The sequence below is a fragment of the Candida theae genome, assembly GCF_024610275.1.
Source record: "Candida theae strain CBS 12239 chromosome Unknown scaffold27, whole genome shotgun sequence".
Taxonomy (NCBI): domain Eukaryota; kingdom Fungi; phylum Ascomycota; class Pichiomycetes; order Serinales; family Debaryomycetaceae; genus Lodderomyces; species Lodderomyces theae.
This window is the reverse complement of record NW_026261492.1, coordinates 42335-58180: the sequence shown is the minus strand read 5'-3', so window position 1 is coordinate 58180 and position 15846 is coordinate 42335. Positions and strand designations below refer to the sequence as shown.

At 39.6% G+C, this 15846-nt stretch overlaps 10 protein-coding genes across 10 annotated transcripts; 7 read left to right on the top strand and 3 right to left on the bottom strand. All coding sequences in view use genetic code 12, as the record gives it.

The window, feature by feature from the left end:
• Window positions 1-177: 177 nt before the first annotated feature.
• KGF57_005036 (uncharacterized protein) lies at window positions 178-1443 on the bottom strand (the record flags this gene model as incomplete). The annotated part of the gene is made up of 1 exon (XM_051754609.1): window positions 178-1443. One exon carries the CDS (start codon window positions 1441-1443, stop codon window positions 178-180), a length of 1266 nt encoding a protein of 421 aa, XP_051606483.1.
• Window positions 1444-1916: 473 nt separating this feature from the next.
• Window positions 1917-3101, top strand: TRM12 (Trm12p; the record flags this gene model as incomplete). Its single annotated transcript, XM_051754608.1, has 1 exon — window positions 1917-3101. The coding sequence occupies one exon, from the start codon at window positions 1917-1919 to the stop codon at window positions 3099-3101; it is 1185 nt and encodes a 394-aa protein (XP_051606482.1).
• Window positions 3102-4346: 1245 nt separating this feature from the next.
• Window positions 4347-6464, top strand: CRZ1 (DNA-binding transcription factor; the record flags this gene model as incomplete). The annotated part of the gene is made up of 1 exon (XM_051754607.1): window positions 4347-6464. One exon carries the CDS (start codon window positions 4347-4349, stop codon window positions 6462-6464), a length of 2118 nt encoding a protein of 705 aa, XP_051606481.1.
• Window positions 6465-6679: 215 nt separating this feature from the next.
• On the top strand, window positions 6680-8188 carry SAM50 (SAM complex subunit; the record flags this gene model as incomplete). The annotated part of the gene is made up of 1 exon (XM_051754606.1): window positions 6680-8188. One exon carries the CDS (start codon window positions 6680-6682, stop codon window positions 8186-8188), a length of 1509 nt encoding a protein of 502 aa, XP_051606480.1.
• Window positions 8189-8274: 86 nt separating this feature from the next.
• On the bottom strand, window positions 8275-9321 carry KGF57_005032 (phosphopantothenate--cysteine ligase; the record flags this gene model as incomplete). Its single annotated transcript, XM_051754605.1, has 1 exon — window positions 8275-9321. The coding sequence occupies one exon, from the start codon at window positions 9319-9321 to the stop codon at window positions 8275-8277; it is 1047 nt and encodes a 348-aa protein (XP_051606479.1).
• Window positions 9322-9651: 330 nt separating this feature from the next.
• KGF57_005031 (uncharacterized protein) lies at window positions 9652-10047 on the top strand (the record flags this gene model as incomplete). The annotated part of the gene is made up of 1 exon (XM_051754604.1): window positions 9652-10047. The coding sequence occupies one exon, from the start codon at window positions 9652-9654 to the stop codon at window positions 10045-10047; it is 396 nt and encodes a 131-aa protein (XP_051606478.1).
• A 466-nt stretch (window positions 10048-10513) lies between these two features.
• On the top strand, window positions 10514-10741 carry KGF57_005030 (uncharacterized protein; the record flags this gene model as incomplete). Its single annotated transcript, XM_051754603.1, has 1 exon — window positions 10514-10741. The coding sequence occupies one exon, from the start codon at window positions 10514-10516 to the stop codon at window positions 10739-10741; it is 228 nt and encodes a 75-aa protein (XP_051606477.1).
• Window positions 10742-11108: 367 nt separating this feature from the next.
• SSN8 (cyclin-dependent protein serine/threonine kinase regulator) lies at window positions 11109-12377 on the top strand (the record flags this gene model as incomplete). The annotated part of the gene is made up of 1 exon (XM_051754602.1): window positions 11109-12377. The coding sequence occupies one exon, from the start codon at window positions 11109-11111 to the stop codon at window positions 12375-12377; it is 1269 nt and encodes a 422-aa protein (XP_051606476.1).
• Window positions 12378-13665: 1288 nt separating this feature from the next.
• On the top strand, window positions 13666-15048 carry LAC1 (Lac1p; the record flags this gene model as incomplete). Its single annotated transcript, XM_051754601.1, has 1 exon — window positions 13666-15048. The coding sequence occupies one exon, from the start codon at window positions 13666-13668 to the stop codon at window positions 15046-15048; it is 1383 nt and encodes a 460-aa protein (XP_051606475.1).
• A 453-nt stretch (window positions 15049-15501) lies between these two features.
• Window positions 15502-15738, bottom strand: KGF57_005027 (uncharacterized protein; the record flags this gene model as incomplete). The annotated part of the gene is made up of 1 exon (XM_051754599.1): window positions 15502-15738. One exon carries the CDS (start codon window positions 15736-15738, stop codon window positions 15502-15504), a length of 237 nt encoding a protein of 78 aa, XP_051606474.1.
• Window positions 15739-15846: the final 108 nt, after the last annotated feature.

The following is a 15846-nucleotide window of genomic DNA, read 5'->3' as shown; positions in this document are numbered from 1 at the left end:
TTTTTTTTTTTTTTTTTTTTTTTCTCTTTTTTTTTTTTTTTTTTTTTTTTTTTTTTTTTTTTTTTTTTTTTTTTCCACCTTTTTTTTTTTTGCTGTTCTTTTTCGCAAGCTGAGGAAGCACTTTCTACTTTTCTAACTTCAGACTTCGTTTTATTACTCTACATCCTATTCCTATACTTACCTTTGTCCATAACTTGGGGTCCTGCTTTGATACTGCGGAGGCCTCTCTTTACCCCATCCACACTTCAACGGTCTACCGTTCAAGTTATAGCCAGCTAATTGAATTATCGCCAATGCCGCTCTCTCATGTGAATCGTACTTTACAAATGCACAACCCTTTTCAGGGTGGAATTTGAAATCAACAATGTATCCAAAATTTTGCAACAAGGGCAACATCTCTTGTTGCTGAGTAACGTGTGCAATGTTTCCCAAGTAGACTGTAGTTTGCCATGAAGGTGTTTGTCTCAATACAATGTCATATGACTGTGGCGACATTACCGCTATATTTCTTGCTTGTTGGCCATTTCCATTGAGACCATTTGGCGGGGAGCTGACAATTGGTTGAGAACCTAGCGGCAAACTACCATTGGACAAGTTCAATTCGGGCAAGATCAATCCCGGTGCTATAGGTTGCAGTCCATTACCCGAAAACTGGTTGTTGTACGCATGGAAGCTCTTTCCATTGTAGGGTCTGTATTGTCGATGGTTATAACGATTTTGGGGTCTCAGCCCATGTGTGTTATTGTAGTCTCGATTATTTGTTTGTTTGTGTGCTGCCCAGTTACATCTAATGGCTCTACCTCCCAACCACTCTCCATTCATAGTTTGAAGTGCCAACTCTGCATCCTCCTGTCTGCTAAACGTAACAAACCCATAACCTCTGGATCTTGATGTTTGCATATCCCACATCACATGCGCCTCTTTAAACGATCCAAACTTGTTGAACGCGGCTTTCAATGCTTCATCGTTAACCTCGGAACTTAAATCTCCAACAAAAATGTTGTACGCTGGGTCTTCTGGGGTACTATTACTGGCTATAGTTGCAGACTGGTACGCCCAATTGACCTTGATTTCGGAGTCATCGACCAACTTTCCATTCAAGGTGCTCAATGCCATATCAGCATCTTGATTATCTTCAAACTCAATAAAAGCATAGTTGAACCCAAGTTTGTTTTTATCATTCAACATCTTTATAGATTTGATGGGTTTCGATACTGAAAATAGTTCACTGATTTGTTCTTCCGACGCCGACTTGGGTAAGTTTCCAACATATAATATCTTATTGGAAGTTTCACGACCGCCTTCCAAAGCTGAAGCAGGTGCTACTGGCGTTGTCGATTCCTCTTTGATCTCCTCAGTTACCTCATTTGCCTGCTCGTTGGCCTCGATATGCTGGTCTGGGTTCTCTACGTTAGGCGTTTCTAATTGTCCGTTTTCTGACATTTGTGATTAATGATGCAATTCGATGGAGTTGTTTCTAACTTTTAAGAAATGGAGAATAATTGAAATTCAGTCAAATCAGACGTGTTGTTTCTTTTTTTGAATGTGTAAGTTGACAAGAGCGACGTAGATAGTGTATTCCTTAGTTTATATGTTAGATCCAATACTTTCAACAACAAAACTGGTAGTCAATGGGTGTGTGATTCGATATTTGTATTACCCACGAGTGTGTATGAAATTTATTCGTTGTTGGATTTGACGTTGGAAAAAAAAAAAAAAAAAAAAAAAAAAAAAAAAAAAAAAAAAAAAAAAAAAGAACAGAAAAATAAATGTTGTTAAGAAGGAGAGAGAGAGAGAGAGAGAGAGAAAGAAAGAAAGAAGCAGAATGTGTCTATGTCGCGTTTGAAAATGTGTCGTGAAATTCACGTCAACCGAAATAACTTCTCTGCAAATTTCTATCCATCTCATCGGTGTCAATGATCAGATTGAACTTGACTAATGCCCAGGATATAAAACGGATCAAGAATTTACTAGAGGAGAAGAGATGGATAAACAAGTCTCGCAAGATAGAAAATAGCAACGGTGTCTTCCACATCTACACAACTTTGGCTTCAGTTCCCAAAGAATTATCACATTTGCAATGGGATTATTATGAGATAGATGCACTTGCCCCCCAGTCAATAGCGGAAATTAGAGACAAGTACTGCTACGAAAACAATGGTCCATATTTTGATGTACCCAAAAGATGGACCGTGTACCCACCAATGCTACTTTTCAGTAGCAACACCAATGACCTGTTACCTATAGACTTTTGCATTTACTTACTCCGAAACTACCAATCTATTTTTGGTAACAAGAATATCACACACATTGCATTGAATAGACCAATTATAGAATCTGATATACTCAGAAGACCAACCAGTTTGATCCCAGTTTATGGCGATTTCGGACCTGATGTTGTTGCTGACGAGCCAACAGAGCGTGATTTTGAAGACGCATTTTGGTGCCTGGCGGTGCAGAACGGCGTATACCAGACGTGGGCACCAAAGTATACAATGTTCTCAAGGGGTAACATAAAGGAGAAGAAGCGTATTCTAGACAATTACAAACGGCTTGAAGGAACCATTGTGTTTGATTTCTATTGCGGCATTGGTTACTTTTCATTGAGTTATTTACAAAATGGCGCAAAATTGCTATGTTGGGAATTAAATCCTTGGTCGATAGAAGGTTTCAGACGTAGTTTGGACCATGCCGGCTACAAGTATAAGATATACAACAAAGGAGATACATTTTCAGTTGGCGATATTACAAGGTATGACGCGTGTCTTTTCCTAGAGAGCAACGAGCACGCACCCACTAGACTCGAACATGTTTCACCCACCAGCTTAAACATCAGTCATATCAATTTAGGGCTTCTTCCCACGTCAAAACCCAGTTGGTCAATTGCAAATAATTTAGTTGTGGAGAAGTCAGCCACGCCCACTCTCATTCACGTGCATGAGAATGTGCATGTAAATGCGTTTAGTAAAATGAGAGATGAAATAGAGTCAAGCTTTGAGGGTGGTTCAGTCGTGCACACAGAAAAGGTGAAGACATTTGCACCGGATGTGTGGCACGCTGTTTTCGATGTAACAATAGATAAGATAAATAGAGCGACGTGACTATGAAATTTAAACAGTCATCCGTAATCGGATTTATTATTTGCTCGATCGCAAAGCAGATGTAGATGACTACCTCGTAAATAGATCGGATATAAGCTTCCCCGATAGTAAAAATGAGGCTGTATGCAATGAAAGAGAAAATTATCAGTGACTTTTTGTAACTTTGCAGCAAATCAAGGGGAATGAGATGCATCACCGACACAGCATTGGTTTTCAAAGATTATGCTTCCAATAAATCTTGGCATCCACTGCACATACTCCACACTCAAATATGGGATTCATTGGTTGGTACCCCTTAATCGGATACTAAATTAATGGACAATTGTGTCAACAGTCAACAATTCATAAATTTTTCAGCGTTTCTTGTGTTGAGACATTGCAGGAGGTACTTCACCTCCACCCCTCCCGATTTGCTTCTCAGACTTCCATCTCTCCACCAATAGCTTTGCGGATGCCCCAATGTATCATGCCTTTTCCATGGCCACTTCACGCCCTGTATTGTGACAGATTTGAAATCCGGTTATTGTGTAACTGCAATTTGCATGTTCCAGCTGCGCCCTGTTGCATGACAAAAAAAAAAAAAAAAAAAAAGGGCACGCACTCGTGATTAAAATCAGGGAAAGGGTAATGATTATGCAGAGAGGAGTTAAACAAATGCCTACTGAGACATGTACAGTGAGCAGACTCATACGCATTGGTAAAACCATTGAGCTTTTGCAGGTGAATGTATATTTACACCTTGTACTTGATCGGGTATAAAACCGTTGCTCATTCCAAGACAGAATACTGTCTATAAATAGAAACACATCTGTCTCCAAATATCACCTCTATACATGGCTGACACTTGTTTTAGTACAATATAAGCTAATTCATCTTTCGGTAACGACATTCCCGATATCCGTTACAAATCATTAGTTTTCCTAGTGTCGTAAGCTCCCTCCATTTGTGTCATTGAAATTTTTCTCTTTTTTTTTTTTTTTTGTTTTTATTTAATTTTGAGACATTGGAAACAAACAGAGATTAAATTATACAGAGAGAAACAGAAGAAAAAATAATTTTGGTTGGTGGTAAGTGTGTGTGTCTTACAAGTTGTTTTCATAGGCATATATATTACACCTGACCCGTTATTGCTATTCAAACTTATATCTATATTTAATAAGGCCCGGCTTGCAGTCACTGTTTCTATCCACTTACACCTGACAGAGATTTGGCTTGTCAATCAAGAGCACAAAAAGTGTTTACATTATGTCATACAATCCGTATTTACGAAGAGATGATGAAAACTACAACCTGCTACGTACGTCTCCTCAGGAGTTTGAAATAAACAACTTCCAACTAAGCAATGACTTGTCGAACCAAAACTCGATGAATATTCAGCATTACCAGGGGGAAGGAATTCAGGGTGCCAATCATAACTATCAACAGTACCAAGATACAATGTCACCAAACACAAATGAATCTTATTCAGACATTGGGCATCAAGTATACGGCAGCCAAGGAAATATTCGGGTGTCTTATGACTACGTGGAGCTAGACCAGCTGGGACAGCAGTATGTTGACAACACTGGCGCGGACACTGGATTGGTTTTAAGCACTCAAAACGTACCCCAATTCACCAATAAGGAATTCTTATCGCCCTCATCCCAGATAAACCCCCATTCACCAGATATCACGAACAGAATGCCACTGCAACACAGCTTTTTACAAGTTCAACAGAGCTCCATGGACAACCATTTCCTCAGCCCAAATTCGCCCGGCCAATTTTCCTCGCAATCTTTGTACTCCGACAACTCATCCCAGCCAGCCTCACCATACCACGATGCTGCCTCGAGCTTTAGCAACTCCAACTTGATCCCTCCTCAAGTGCCTGGTCCTGCCTACTCCGATGTTGGTTCGATACACGGTGGAAACTCCTCGACAAACTTGGTTAACGACCACTTTGACACCCCAAGTAACAATGAGTATTTGGGAAGCACGCAGATTGCGTTTGGTGAGTCGATAAGTTCTGCTAATTTGCCCACAATGTCGTCTAGCAGCGGTTGGCAACAGAGTGTCGAAGCCGATTTCCAAAGAGAGGAGTATGGTGGGCTAGAGTTTGGTGCACGCGCGGAGTACCCTCGGGAGTTCCCAATGGACTCACAATTACTTGTGCAAAAAGACCCACAGACGTTGGAAGGCAATTTACAATTAAACAATGAACAAGTAGAGAGAGACCCAAACCATTTTACTTTCCGTAGCCCACAAATGGACTTTGACCTTGACATCAAGGTGACTCCTCCGGAACACTCTGGAGAGCCAAATCCACAGATTCGCGAGAATTACCAAGAAGAGGGAGTTGATAAAAATCAATTGCTCACTGAAAACAACTTATCCACATATAACAATCAGATGAAAGAACAGGAGATTGATGAGCAAAATGCAGCTGTGAACAAAGACTCACTGGGTATTGTTATATCCATCCACCAAGCTCCAGAAGTTATGGCGGCAAGAACGCCATCATTGTTTAGTAACTCGTCGGCAAACTCATCTTTGAACTTGTCGAGAACAAATAGTCGAGATGACAACAAATCCAAGACCAAGGAGAAGAAAAGTAGCACAAGTCTTGTTCCTAATTCCCAGATTGTTCCCTCGTCACCAAATTCTGCCAATGGTGAGGAAAACTCCAAGGACTTGTTGAATCCCGAGTATCAGTCGATCAAACGCGGTAGGAGAAAGAGTCATGCATCGAAATCATCCCCCAGTGTATCACCAAAACCACGATCGAGGTCGCCCATTTCCACCAAGAGTGTCAATGGTGATAGTGATGTGGGTGAGGAGAATGAAGACGAGATGTATGATGGTTCGTCGCAAGTTTCGTCCCGGGAAAAGATGTTGGAGTTGGCTGTACCGCCTCAGGTCTCGAAGCGCACACAAAAACACCCCAGTGTTTATGCTTGCCACTTGTGTGATAAGCGGTTTACGAGACCTTACAATTTGAAATCACATTTGCGTACACATACGGATGAAAGGCCATTCATTTGCAGTCAATGTGGAAAGGCGTTTGCTAGGCAACACGATCGAAAACGACACGAGGATCTACACTCGGGTGAAAAGAAATTTCAATGCAAAGGTGTATTGAAGAATGGTCAACCTTATGGATGTGGAAGAAAATTTGCACGTGCCGACGCACTAAGGCGACATTTCCAAACTGAAGCTGGGAAAGAGTGTATACGACTTTTAATTGAGGAAGAGGAGGAAGAAAAAGGGAATGGTGGAGGAGTGCCTGAATCTACTGGGAGTAACGATACTGAAATTTTGAGCCCGGATTCCTCATCGACGGGACATGGGTCTATTCCTCAAGTGGCAATATCTTCTCCGGAATGAATTGTGCTGTAAGAATATGCGGTAGCAAAAGAAGATGGTTTATATTGTTCTAAAGTTGTATTACTGTTTATATTTTTTTCGTATTTAATGACGTTTTGATGTTTGTACAAAAGTAAACCAGTGTGTGTATTTTGCATCAAGGGATTAAGAGAAAGAAAAAAAAAAAAAAGTTTTGAACATCACATAGACTGGATCTCTTTTTAACCCCTACAACCATGTCAATCCTAGGTCAAGATGAGGAGTTTATGGATAATATGAAATATGCAACTCCTGACCAACTTTCGGACAAAGTATTAAGCAATGCGGAAAAGGAATTGAATGAATTACAACAGCAGAAACAACAGCAGCTTCTAGATCAAAATAAGCAGTTTTTGCAAACCTTATTTCAAGACAATTCAACACAACCAATCAAAATACGAAATGTGCAATTGACAAACGGAGGACTGTTTCGTAACTCATTCATTGAATCACAGTTTCACCCATTACTCACTGGAGAAGTCTTTCCCTTACATCGGTACTTGTCGATTATTGATAATATTCTGAAGAACTTGATCAAAGTTGGTGTCGTTGAAAATGTGCTATGTAACACTCATCAAGTGACATCAAGTACTAGCTCTCCAATGATTGGATTCCGTTGTGGACTTACCACGGGGACTGGTGCTATTCACGTGGTGCCTATTTTCAACACCATTCCAATAAAGCGATTTTTTGCCAAAACAGGAACCAATATAGGTAATGGGGAAGGTGATGGTTATATTCAATTTCAACTACGTAACATCTTTGGTGGAGGAGAGAACCTTGTTTTTGATGCGGTTACAGGCACCAAGACGTCAAGTTCCTATTTACTCAATTACAACCAACCCATATTCAATAATTGCAACTATATTTGGGAAAATCGCCTAAGTCTAAACACGAGAAATTTGGATTGGATACAGAGCAAAGTCCATGCGAAAAGTTTGGTAAACAAAATCTATACCCAATTCAATGATTGCAAATTGAATCATGAAGTTATTTTGGAAAATTCGATACGCGAGTTGGATAATTATGGATCAAAGAGTTTTCAAGTTTTGCAACAATGTGGTCAGAATGTGAAATCATCGATTGCATATAATATCAACTACGACACTAGAGATAGTAAACATCTTCCATTTAACGGATCTTATTTCCAGTTGGGGGTTGAATACAATGGACTACTCAAGCACAACAAGAATCCGTTTGTCAAGACTGCAACCCATATGCAGCACGCGTGGAACTTGACAGCAATTAACTCTCATGTTTTGGCCAGTACAAAGTTTGGACTTTTGTATCCATTGAACGGGAGATCCTCGATACTAGACAAGTTTTTCATTGGAGGTCCTAACGATGTCAGGTCATTCACGTTGAATGGATTAGGCCCAAAAGACCAAAATTCATTTATTGGTGGCGACATGTTTCTCAATGGAGGTGTGTCATTGTTTACTGATGTGCCTAGGTACAAAACGTCCAATTTCAAGTTTCATAATTTCCTCAATTGGGGTAAATTGGTTTCTTTGAATCACAATGGGTCATTATGGAGCAATGTCAAACAGCTCTCGCATTCTTATTGCTTGAGCTATGGGTTTGGTATATTATACAATCACCCAATGGCTAGATTTGAGTTGAATTTTGTCTTGCCGATTTTCGCTAATGAACGTGACTCTATTAGAAAGGGAATACAATACGGCATAGGTGTATCATTCTTGTAATTGGTTACCAAATCTGTATATAGGTATGTACATATAGAATACAGATTCTTCTAACTACCTACTCTTGGTTCTTCGCTTGCTACTCCTTACTCGCTCACTCTTGAGCCTTTTTGGATCCACTCATCGTGAATCTTTACAACGGCTGGTATCATTTTGCTTTCAATTTCAACCCCTTGTCTCACTTCGTCATCAGTTAAACGGACCCATTGCTCACCCCCATCGGGACTAACAAACACAACCTCTTTTTTCCTAGTCTGTAACAAGTTTCCAATAACCAACTGATGATGATATCTCTCCAATGCACTTCGCGCCTTCTTCAACAATATGTTATTGTCCGTCTCCAACTTGAAACTTATAATCATTGCTCCAGAAGTCCAGTTTTCAACCAATCGACTCAAAAACTTTGGCACTTGAGCCAACCGAATCACCAATTCTCCATCTTGGGTGGCTGAACTTTGAATCTTGTGCTGGGGCATTCTTGATTGAGGAATAAAGAAATCTGAAACGGCAGCAGCTAGATAAAAAAGTGCCCTACTTGAATAAACTTTTAATGATTCTGATATCGTTTTTAAGGTGTATAGATATTGATTGACAGTGGTGAAGGGGATCAATAACAATGAGTTTGACGATTGTGCTTGATGGTATTTACGATACACCTGCAACATCTCATCACTGAATTTGGGATTGATTTCAATCCTGCCTTCATGCTCAATCATAAAATCGAGAAAGCAGTTGGTGGAATGGCTGAAATGTCTCGAGTATGGCAATAACGAAAATTCACGGTGCAAGAAAATCACCGCATACCCATTCTCCAAGAAGTACTCGGCAGATGTAGCACCTCTAGTACCAGCACTGAAATTATCAATAAATCGAACAGTATTATTCTCCAACGGAACAGTGGTTCCTCCTGAAGTGACCAACGCAATCTTCTTTTGCGATTGTTGTTGGTGGTATTTGATAAATTGAGACAATTCTTGCTCAATTTCAGGTAAATATGATGGTGGTTTATGACTTGCGAAATAGTCATCCTCATCGGATATTTGTGCTGCGGCAAATTCAGGTATCGACCGATCAATCGCTGTCGATTCCTCGGGCTTTGCTGTATGAAAGTTTTTTTGACCAGGTGGTGACATGTTTTGGTATAGGCTATTTACTGTGCGGTGGAAGAGTGACAGGGTAGGTTAGCTTTTTTGCACACTGGGGGGTGGCCCTTGTGTTGGACAATTGGGTGATTTGATATTTTTCTTTTGCGGTGCAGTGCGGTGCGGTGTGGTGGGTAGGGTCTTGTCTCGTGGCAGACCCAACTAAATTTTTCTTCTGTCATATTTTTGATGTGTGTGGGGGAGAGATAGAGTATTATGCAATAGTCCGAAGGATCAAATACAAACTCATTTCCTTTCCCTGTTACATCACCAGCACCACCAGCACCACCACACCATCACATTTCCCAACAATTCCCAACAATGAGCTCGGCGTCATATCGCGAAAAATGCAACGATGCAGTTGAAGTTTCCAACTCCGAAGAGAACAGACAAGAAGCATCAAACGTGCCAGCGCAAACCATAAATGATGACTCGTTGGTCAATCAACAAAATATAGACAGTCGCCCACCACCAACATCTACAGATCAAATGGACAGATTACAGATACAAGAGATGAAGAAGTTGGCTAGTCAGCTGGTGGGGGGAAGTATAACGAGGTTGGGCAATGGTGCTGAAGGTAGTAGAGATGCTAGTTTATCACATTTAAACAATGATGACGACAAGAGGTCTGGTGGCGGAGAAAACACAAACACTGGCAATATTAGATATGTGACGAGTGATGATACAGACAAGAACAATGAAAATTTACGAAAGTGATCACGACTCTAGATTGTGAATAGAAGACCAGAAATTGATGTGGTTTCATCAATGTTTCATCCATAACGTAGTCCCTGCGTACGTGTCGCATCTTCTCCTCTGTGAAGTTTCACGACATTCAATTCTGAAACTGAATAATAAATGTTTCTTTCTTTCTTTTTGTTCCTTTCTTGAGTGACCCTCCCGCATTAATTATATTTCCTAATCAGGTAATTCTTGATACAGTGTTAAAGCAAACTAAGCTGATACCCCCACCAACTATAAAACTTTGACAGATTCCATATCTCTTCCTTTTTGTATTCCACGAAAGAAGGTATCATAACCATTTAGATAGGGCACCAGGGCACCAGGAGCATCACTATCACAAATAGTCAAAGTCATCTTCACGACCTAACAAAAACAAAATTACAAGACAGTACCATTCTCCAAAACCTATACCAACAACCGTTCGTTTTCAGTGAGATAAATGCAATTACTACAGTTTGGAATCATCAGCTTGATAGCAACAGGTACAGTTCAGTCACTTTTTATACCCCGGAACCAAGATGAGTTTGAGTTGATCACAACCAAAACCAACGTCAATGACTTGCTTAAAAAGTACCCCAAGGGAAAAGTACTCGATGATATAGACAACCCAAAAGAAAAGGTATTTGTTTATGATGTTGAAACTGTGGTGCTGAAGTTAGCCAAATGAGGCAGGAGGAAGGATAGAGATAACTACGCCAGGCTTGCCTGCTGTATTCTGTGTTTAAGGAAAGGTTGTTTAGTTCTTTGTTTTGAGTTGTTTTGATAATACCCATTGTACAGTAATTTATGAATTGATATGATTGAGTTATATAGACTGTGTGTGTGGGTGGGGGGGGGGGTGACATTGTAGTTGGTGGGGGTATCTTGATAAAACCTGGTAGCTGGTTGCAGCTATTCTCAATAGAAAAATGTATAGTGCGATTTAATCTGACGGGACCAAATGACAGATTGTATAGCACACTCAGGTCGAAGGCCAACGCACCGTTATCGTCTCTAAACACAAGAAGAGCAAATAACACAATATATCATCTGAAATGTCAGCCGACTACTGGAACTCGTCGCAAAGAAACGAATGGCAACTCACTCGATACTCCCTACTCGAAGCCAGAAGGAAACTCATTTACCTTGAGCGTAAATTGATTCAAAATGGACTCATCAAGGACTTCCCAAACATGAACTACGACTACAATATGAGAATATATCTCCATAACTTAATGCTCAAACTAGGTCGTCGAATGAATGTACGTCAAGTTGCTATTGCCACTGCTGAAGTATACTGTATGCGATTCCTAACTCGTGTCAGCTTGAAAGAGATTAATGTCTATATGTTGGTTACAACTTGTCTTTATGTTGCTTGCAAGATTGAAGAATGCCCACAACATATTCGATTGATTGTTCTGGAGGCAAGAAATTTGTGGCCAGAGTATATCCCGCAAGATGTTACCAAATTGGCTGAATTCGAGTTTTATTTGATTGAAGAAATGGATCTGTATTTGTTATTACATCATCCGTACAAGTCGCTTATGCAATTGAAGAATTATTTTGAGCAAAAGCGTGATGTTTACGGGTTTGTATTATCTGATGACGAGTTGCAAAATTGTTGGAGTTTGATTAATGATAGTTATGTCACCGATTTGCATTTGTTATTGCCGCCGCATATCATTGCTGTGGCTGCAATCTATATTACAATTGTGTTGAAGAGGAACTTGTCACAGATGAAGAACAAAGGAGAGAATGGGGGCGGGAGGAGTGATAACACGAACCGTAGCTCAATCAATACTGATCCCAGTGCAAGCAATAATAACAACAACAACAACAAGGTAAACGTTTCGGTGAAAGATGAATTTGAAAGCAATAGTATGGTTGGTAAAGAGTTGAATATTGATGATTTGATGAACTTGTCCAAACCAAATAGTCAAGAAGATGGTCAAAGGCCAAAGTCAGCAGAAGAAGTATCGCCACTAAAGGGAAACAATACCCAACCAAACAATACAAGACAAGGCCAGGGTACCAAACAACAACAGCAAGAACAACAGCAAGAACAACAGCAAGAACAACAGCAAGAACAACACAACTCATCCAAAGCAAGAACGGCACATGATTTGGTCAATTTTGATTTGGACATTTTGGATGAAGATTCAATCAGAATCACAAAGTTTATGAATTTCCTTGAACATTCACACATCAATCTTGATGAGGTTGTTGAAGCAGTTCAAGATATGGTCAATGTATATGTACTTTGGAACAGATACAACGAGCAAACAGTTAAAAAAGCATTACAGCTGATGTTGTGGAAGAGGTAAGTAATATATACATGGAGTAACTTAACGATGTGTAGTCATCAAAGGAATGCCAACGGAGAGCTTTATGAGTTGAACGGGAAGGAGAGTATGTTACATCTGAGGGTCCCATGAAGGAAGTTGAGGATCACGTAGAGGACGTTATACGTGCGCTCTCCCTAAGTATGGTTTATCTCTATCAGGAAAAGACATTGTTGCTAAAAATAGACAAGCTTTGTACGGCACAGAAACGATAAGCTTATATCCTTCACACATTGCAGTTGTATGTGCGAATGTGTACATTGTGCGTACCAGCGCACTTCATGTAAGAAAAAGGTTGTAACCTATGAGTATGTTTGATGTACGATGTCTCCAATTCATCTGGTCTTTCCATTTGAGAGATGTATATAGTGGTGGAAACGCGCAATTATTTCCGCGTATGATTATGTAATTTCACCCAACAAAATCTTTCCGAAACAAATGAATCAATTAGATGGCTGATGCATTCTGTGTATTTCTGTACATACACTCTCTTGGTAAGATGAAACCAATGCAACTACAGCACAGCTTTTTGCCAATTGTAATAGTCTAGACACGTAATTCAATGCGAATTGACACGTATGTATGTATGTATGTGTGTGTGTAAGTGCGTGTGTGCGCGTGCGTGCGTGCGTACCTTCCTGCACACAAAAGAAATGGTTTTTACAGCCACATCGAAGGACAGATTACAAGGAACAAAAGAAAATTTTTTTTGTTTTTTGGAAAGTTTTTGTTGGATTTATTGTTTTGACACGAGGGGCGCACGACGCAGGACGGAGACGACACGACACCAACTTAGTACTACTTGGATGCACATACGCACGTAGACTGTAATAGAAAGTAGAAGCAGTGCTTCCTTCAGGTGCTATTGCAGACAGGTTGCACACTTAACTGCGCTTTACAAGGAAGGGGCGAAGGAAAAAAAAAAAAAAAAAAAAAGAGATTCACAACACGTAAAGTAGTTCTTAGTAACACTAAGCTTAATTTTGTTTGTAAGGGATTAAAGAGGGTTGTCAAAAAAAAAAAACAAAAAAATTACCCACTAACATTTTACTTCTGTCTTCTGTCAAGCATTTATACACCAGCGTCATCACCAAAGGAGTATTATTGTATCTGCACCACGACATCCTACTCAATCCCACTTTTCTTTTTTTCTTTTTCTTTTTCTTTTTCTTTCTCAACTTATTTTTCTTTCCATATTTGACATTCGAGATCGAAATATTTTTCACCACAAGATCTCGACAAAAAGTTACAAGAATATATATATATATATATGGCTACACTGACAAAGATAAAGACTAGAAGAAGCTCTAGTCGGCTGGAAGAAGTACATGAATCATTCAAAATCAACACTACCACTTCTTCCTACAACCTACAGGACACAGAGGACCATGATTACAGCAGCACCAAAGGTTCTTCAACCGGAGAAGAAGCTACACAAGATGACGATTACCACGGATCACTCTGGGCAAAAGTTGAAAGAAACCAGATCCCATTGTCCCGAAACTTGATGATCTTACTATACAGTTTAAACTGGTTGAGCACCGACCCTAGAATCACCAACTTCACCAGAAAATTCTTACATTTGCAAAATCAAGTTGGTTACAACCTGGAGGGCAACCCCATTTATGATATCCACATTGATGATATCTACTTTGTTACCAATTGGGTCATTACGGTCACTTTTCTTCGATCGTTTTTGATGAAGTATTGCTTTGGTCCATTTGCTGCTAAATTTTGTCATATTTATTCGCGTAAAGCCAAGATAAGATTTGCTGAACAGAGTTGGTCATGGGTTTACTATAGTATTTCATTCATATACGGGGTTTTCTTGTATTTGGATGCTCCTTACTACAACAACTTGGACCAAATTTACATCAATTGGCCGAACTTCTTGATGGATGCGAGATTCAAGAGTTATTACTTGATCTCAATGGCTTTCTGGTTGCAACAGATTTTCGTCTTGCATGTTGAAAAACCAAGAAAAGATCATTATCAAATGTTTAGCCATCATATCATCACTTGTTGTTTGATTATTGGGTCGTACTACTATTACTTCTTTAGAATTGGTCACTTGATTTTGATGATTATGGATTCGGTTGATATCTGTTTAGCAGCTGCCAAAATGTTGAAATATGCAGGTAGATTGGTTGCTTGTGATGCCATGTTTGTGGTGTTTTTGGTTAGCTGGATTGGATTGAGGCACGGAGCTTACAATTACATCTTTTACCATGCTTGGCATAAATCAGTGCATTTGATGCAAGATGGTCAATGCATGGTTGGAAATGATCAGAAAAGATGTTGGACTCCAACGGTTATCAATACCTTTTTGGGGTTGTTGGGTGGATTGCAAATTATTACGTGCATCTGGATGTATTTGATTTCAAAAGTTGCTTATAAAGTTATCATCGGTGTTGGTGCTGAGGATGTTCGCAGTGATGAGGATGATACAGATTTTGAGAACAATGAGGAGGAAAAAGTGCAAGGAGAAGGAGTTGAGGAAAAGGAGTTTCAAGAGATTGACGAGGTGGAAGTTTACCATGATGATGTTGATGGCAATGGCAATGGCAATGTCAATGGCGAAACTAATGACAAGTCTGATATTATTACAGAAGTTGACAATGATGCTATCAGACATGGCGAAAGATATGACTAAGGTTGTGGGATCTTTAATAGAGGTGAAATGTTGGATTACATGCAAGTGAGGTACGAATACCAACACGAGGCCCGGTACTGTAGGTTTCAGCTAGATAACGCTGTATACTCTGTCTATGAGTCTGCTGGTGAATGCTCCGTATTCATCAACGCATTATATATCAAATTTTTGCCAGCTTGTAACAATAAGATCGACAAAAAAGTAATATGCCCATGCCACGCATGATTTCTTAGTCCAAACCAAATGCATTGTGTCTTTTGTTTGTTGCATTTCGTGCATTTGATATAAGGTGGGAGACTCGATCGAATATAATAATTGTTTCTATCCAACTTCAAATGTGTTGTTTGAATACCAGGCCAGATATGTTGGTGAATCTGATGAATCAACAACTCACCAAAACGCAATTTTAATTCATTCAACTTTGGCATTAGATAGAGCAACGAAACCAGCTCATCAATCCTCATCACGGATGTATAGTAATCCAACCCAAAAGTGAATCACATTAGCAAGATTAAAGATTCTAGTTATCCAAGTAATTGGGAAATCCAAGGAGTACCAATAGAGCCCTTCAGAAGTATCATTTTCAGTACACAAGATGAAATTCAACTCCAACTGAGTTGGTTTTAAACACAAGTTGGAACTAGTTTCAGGTATATGATTTTTAAAGTCAAGAAATTGCCCCAATGTCATGTACAAACGCACACTGTTGATACTTGAAAGATAGAAACATCAATATTTCAACTCTGGTAAACTGGAATCCTAAAAACCGAAGTTCCAGAGATGTGTATTTTTGCTCCA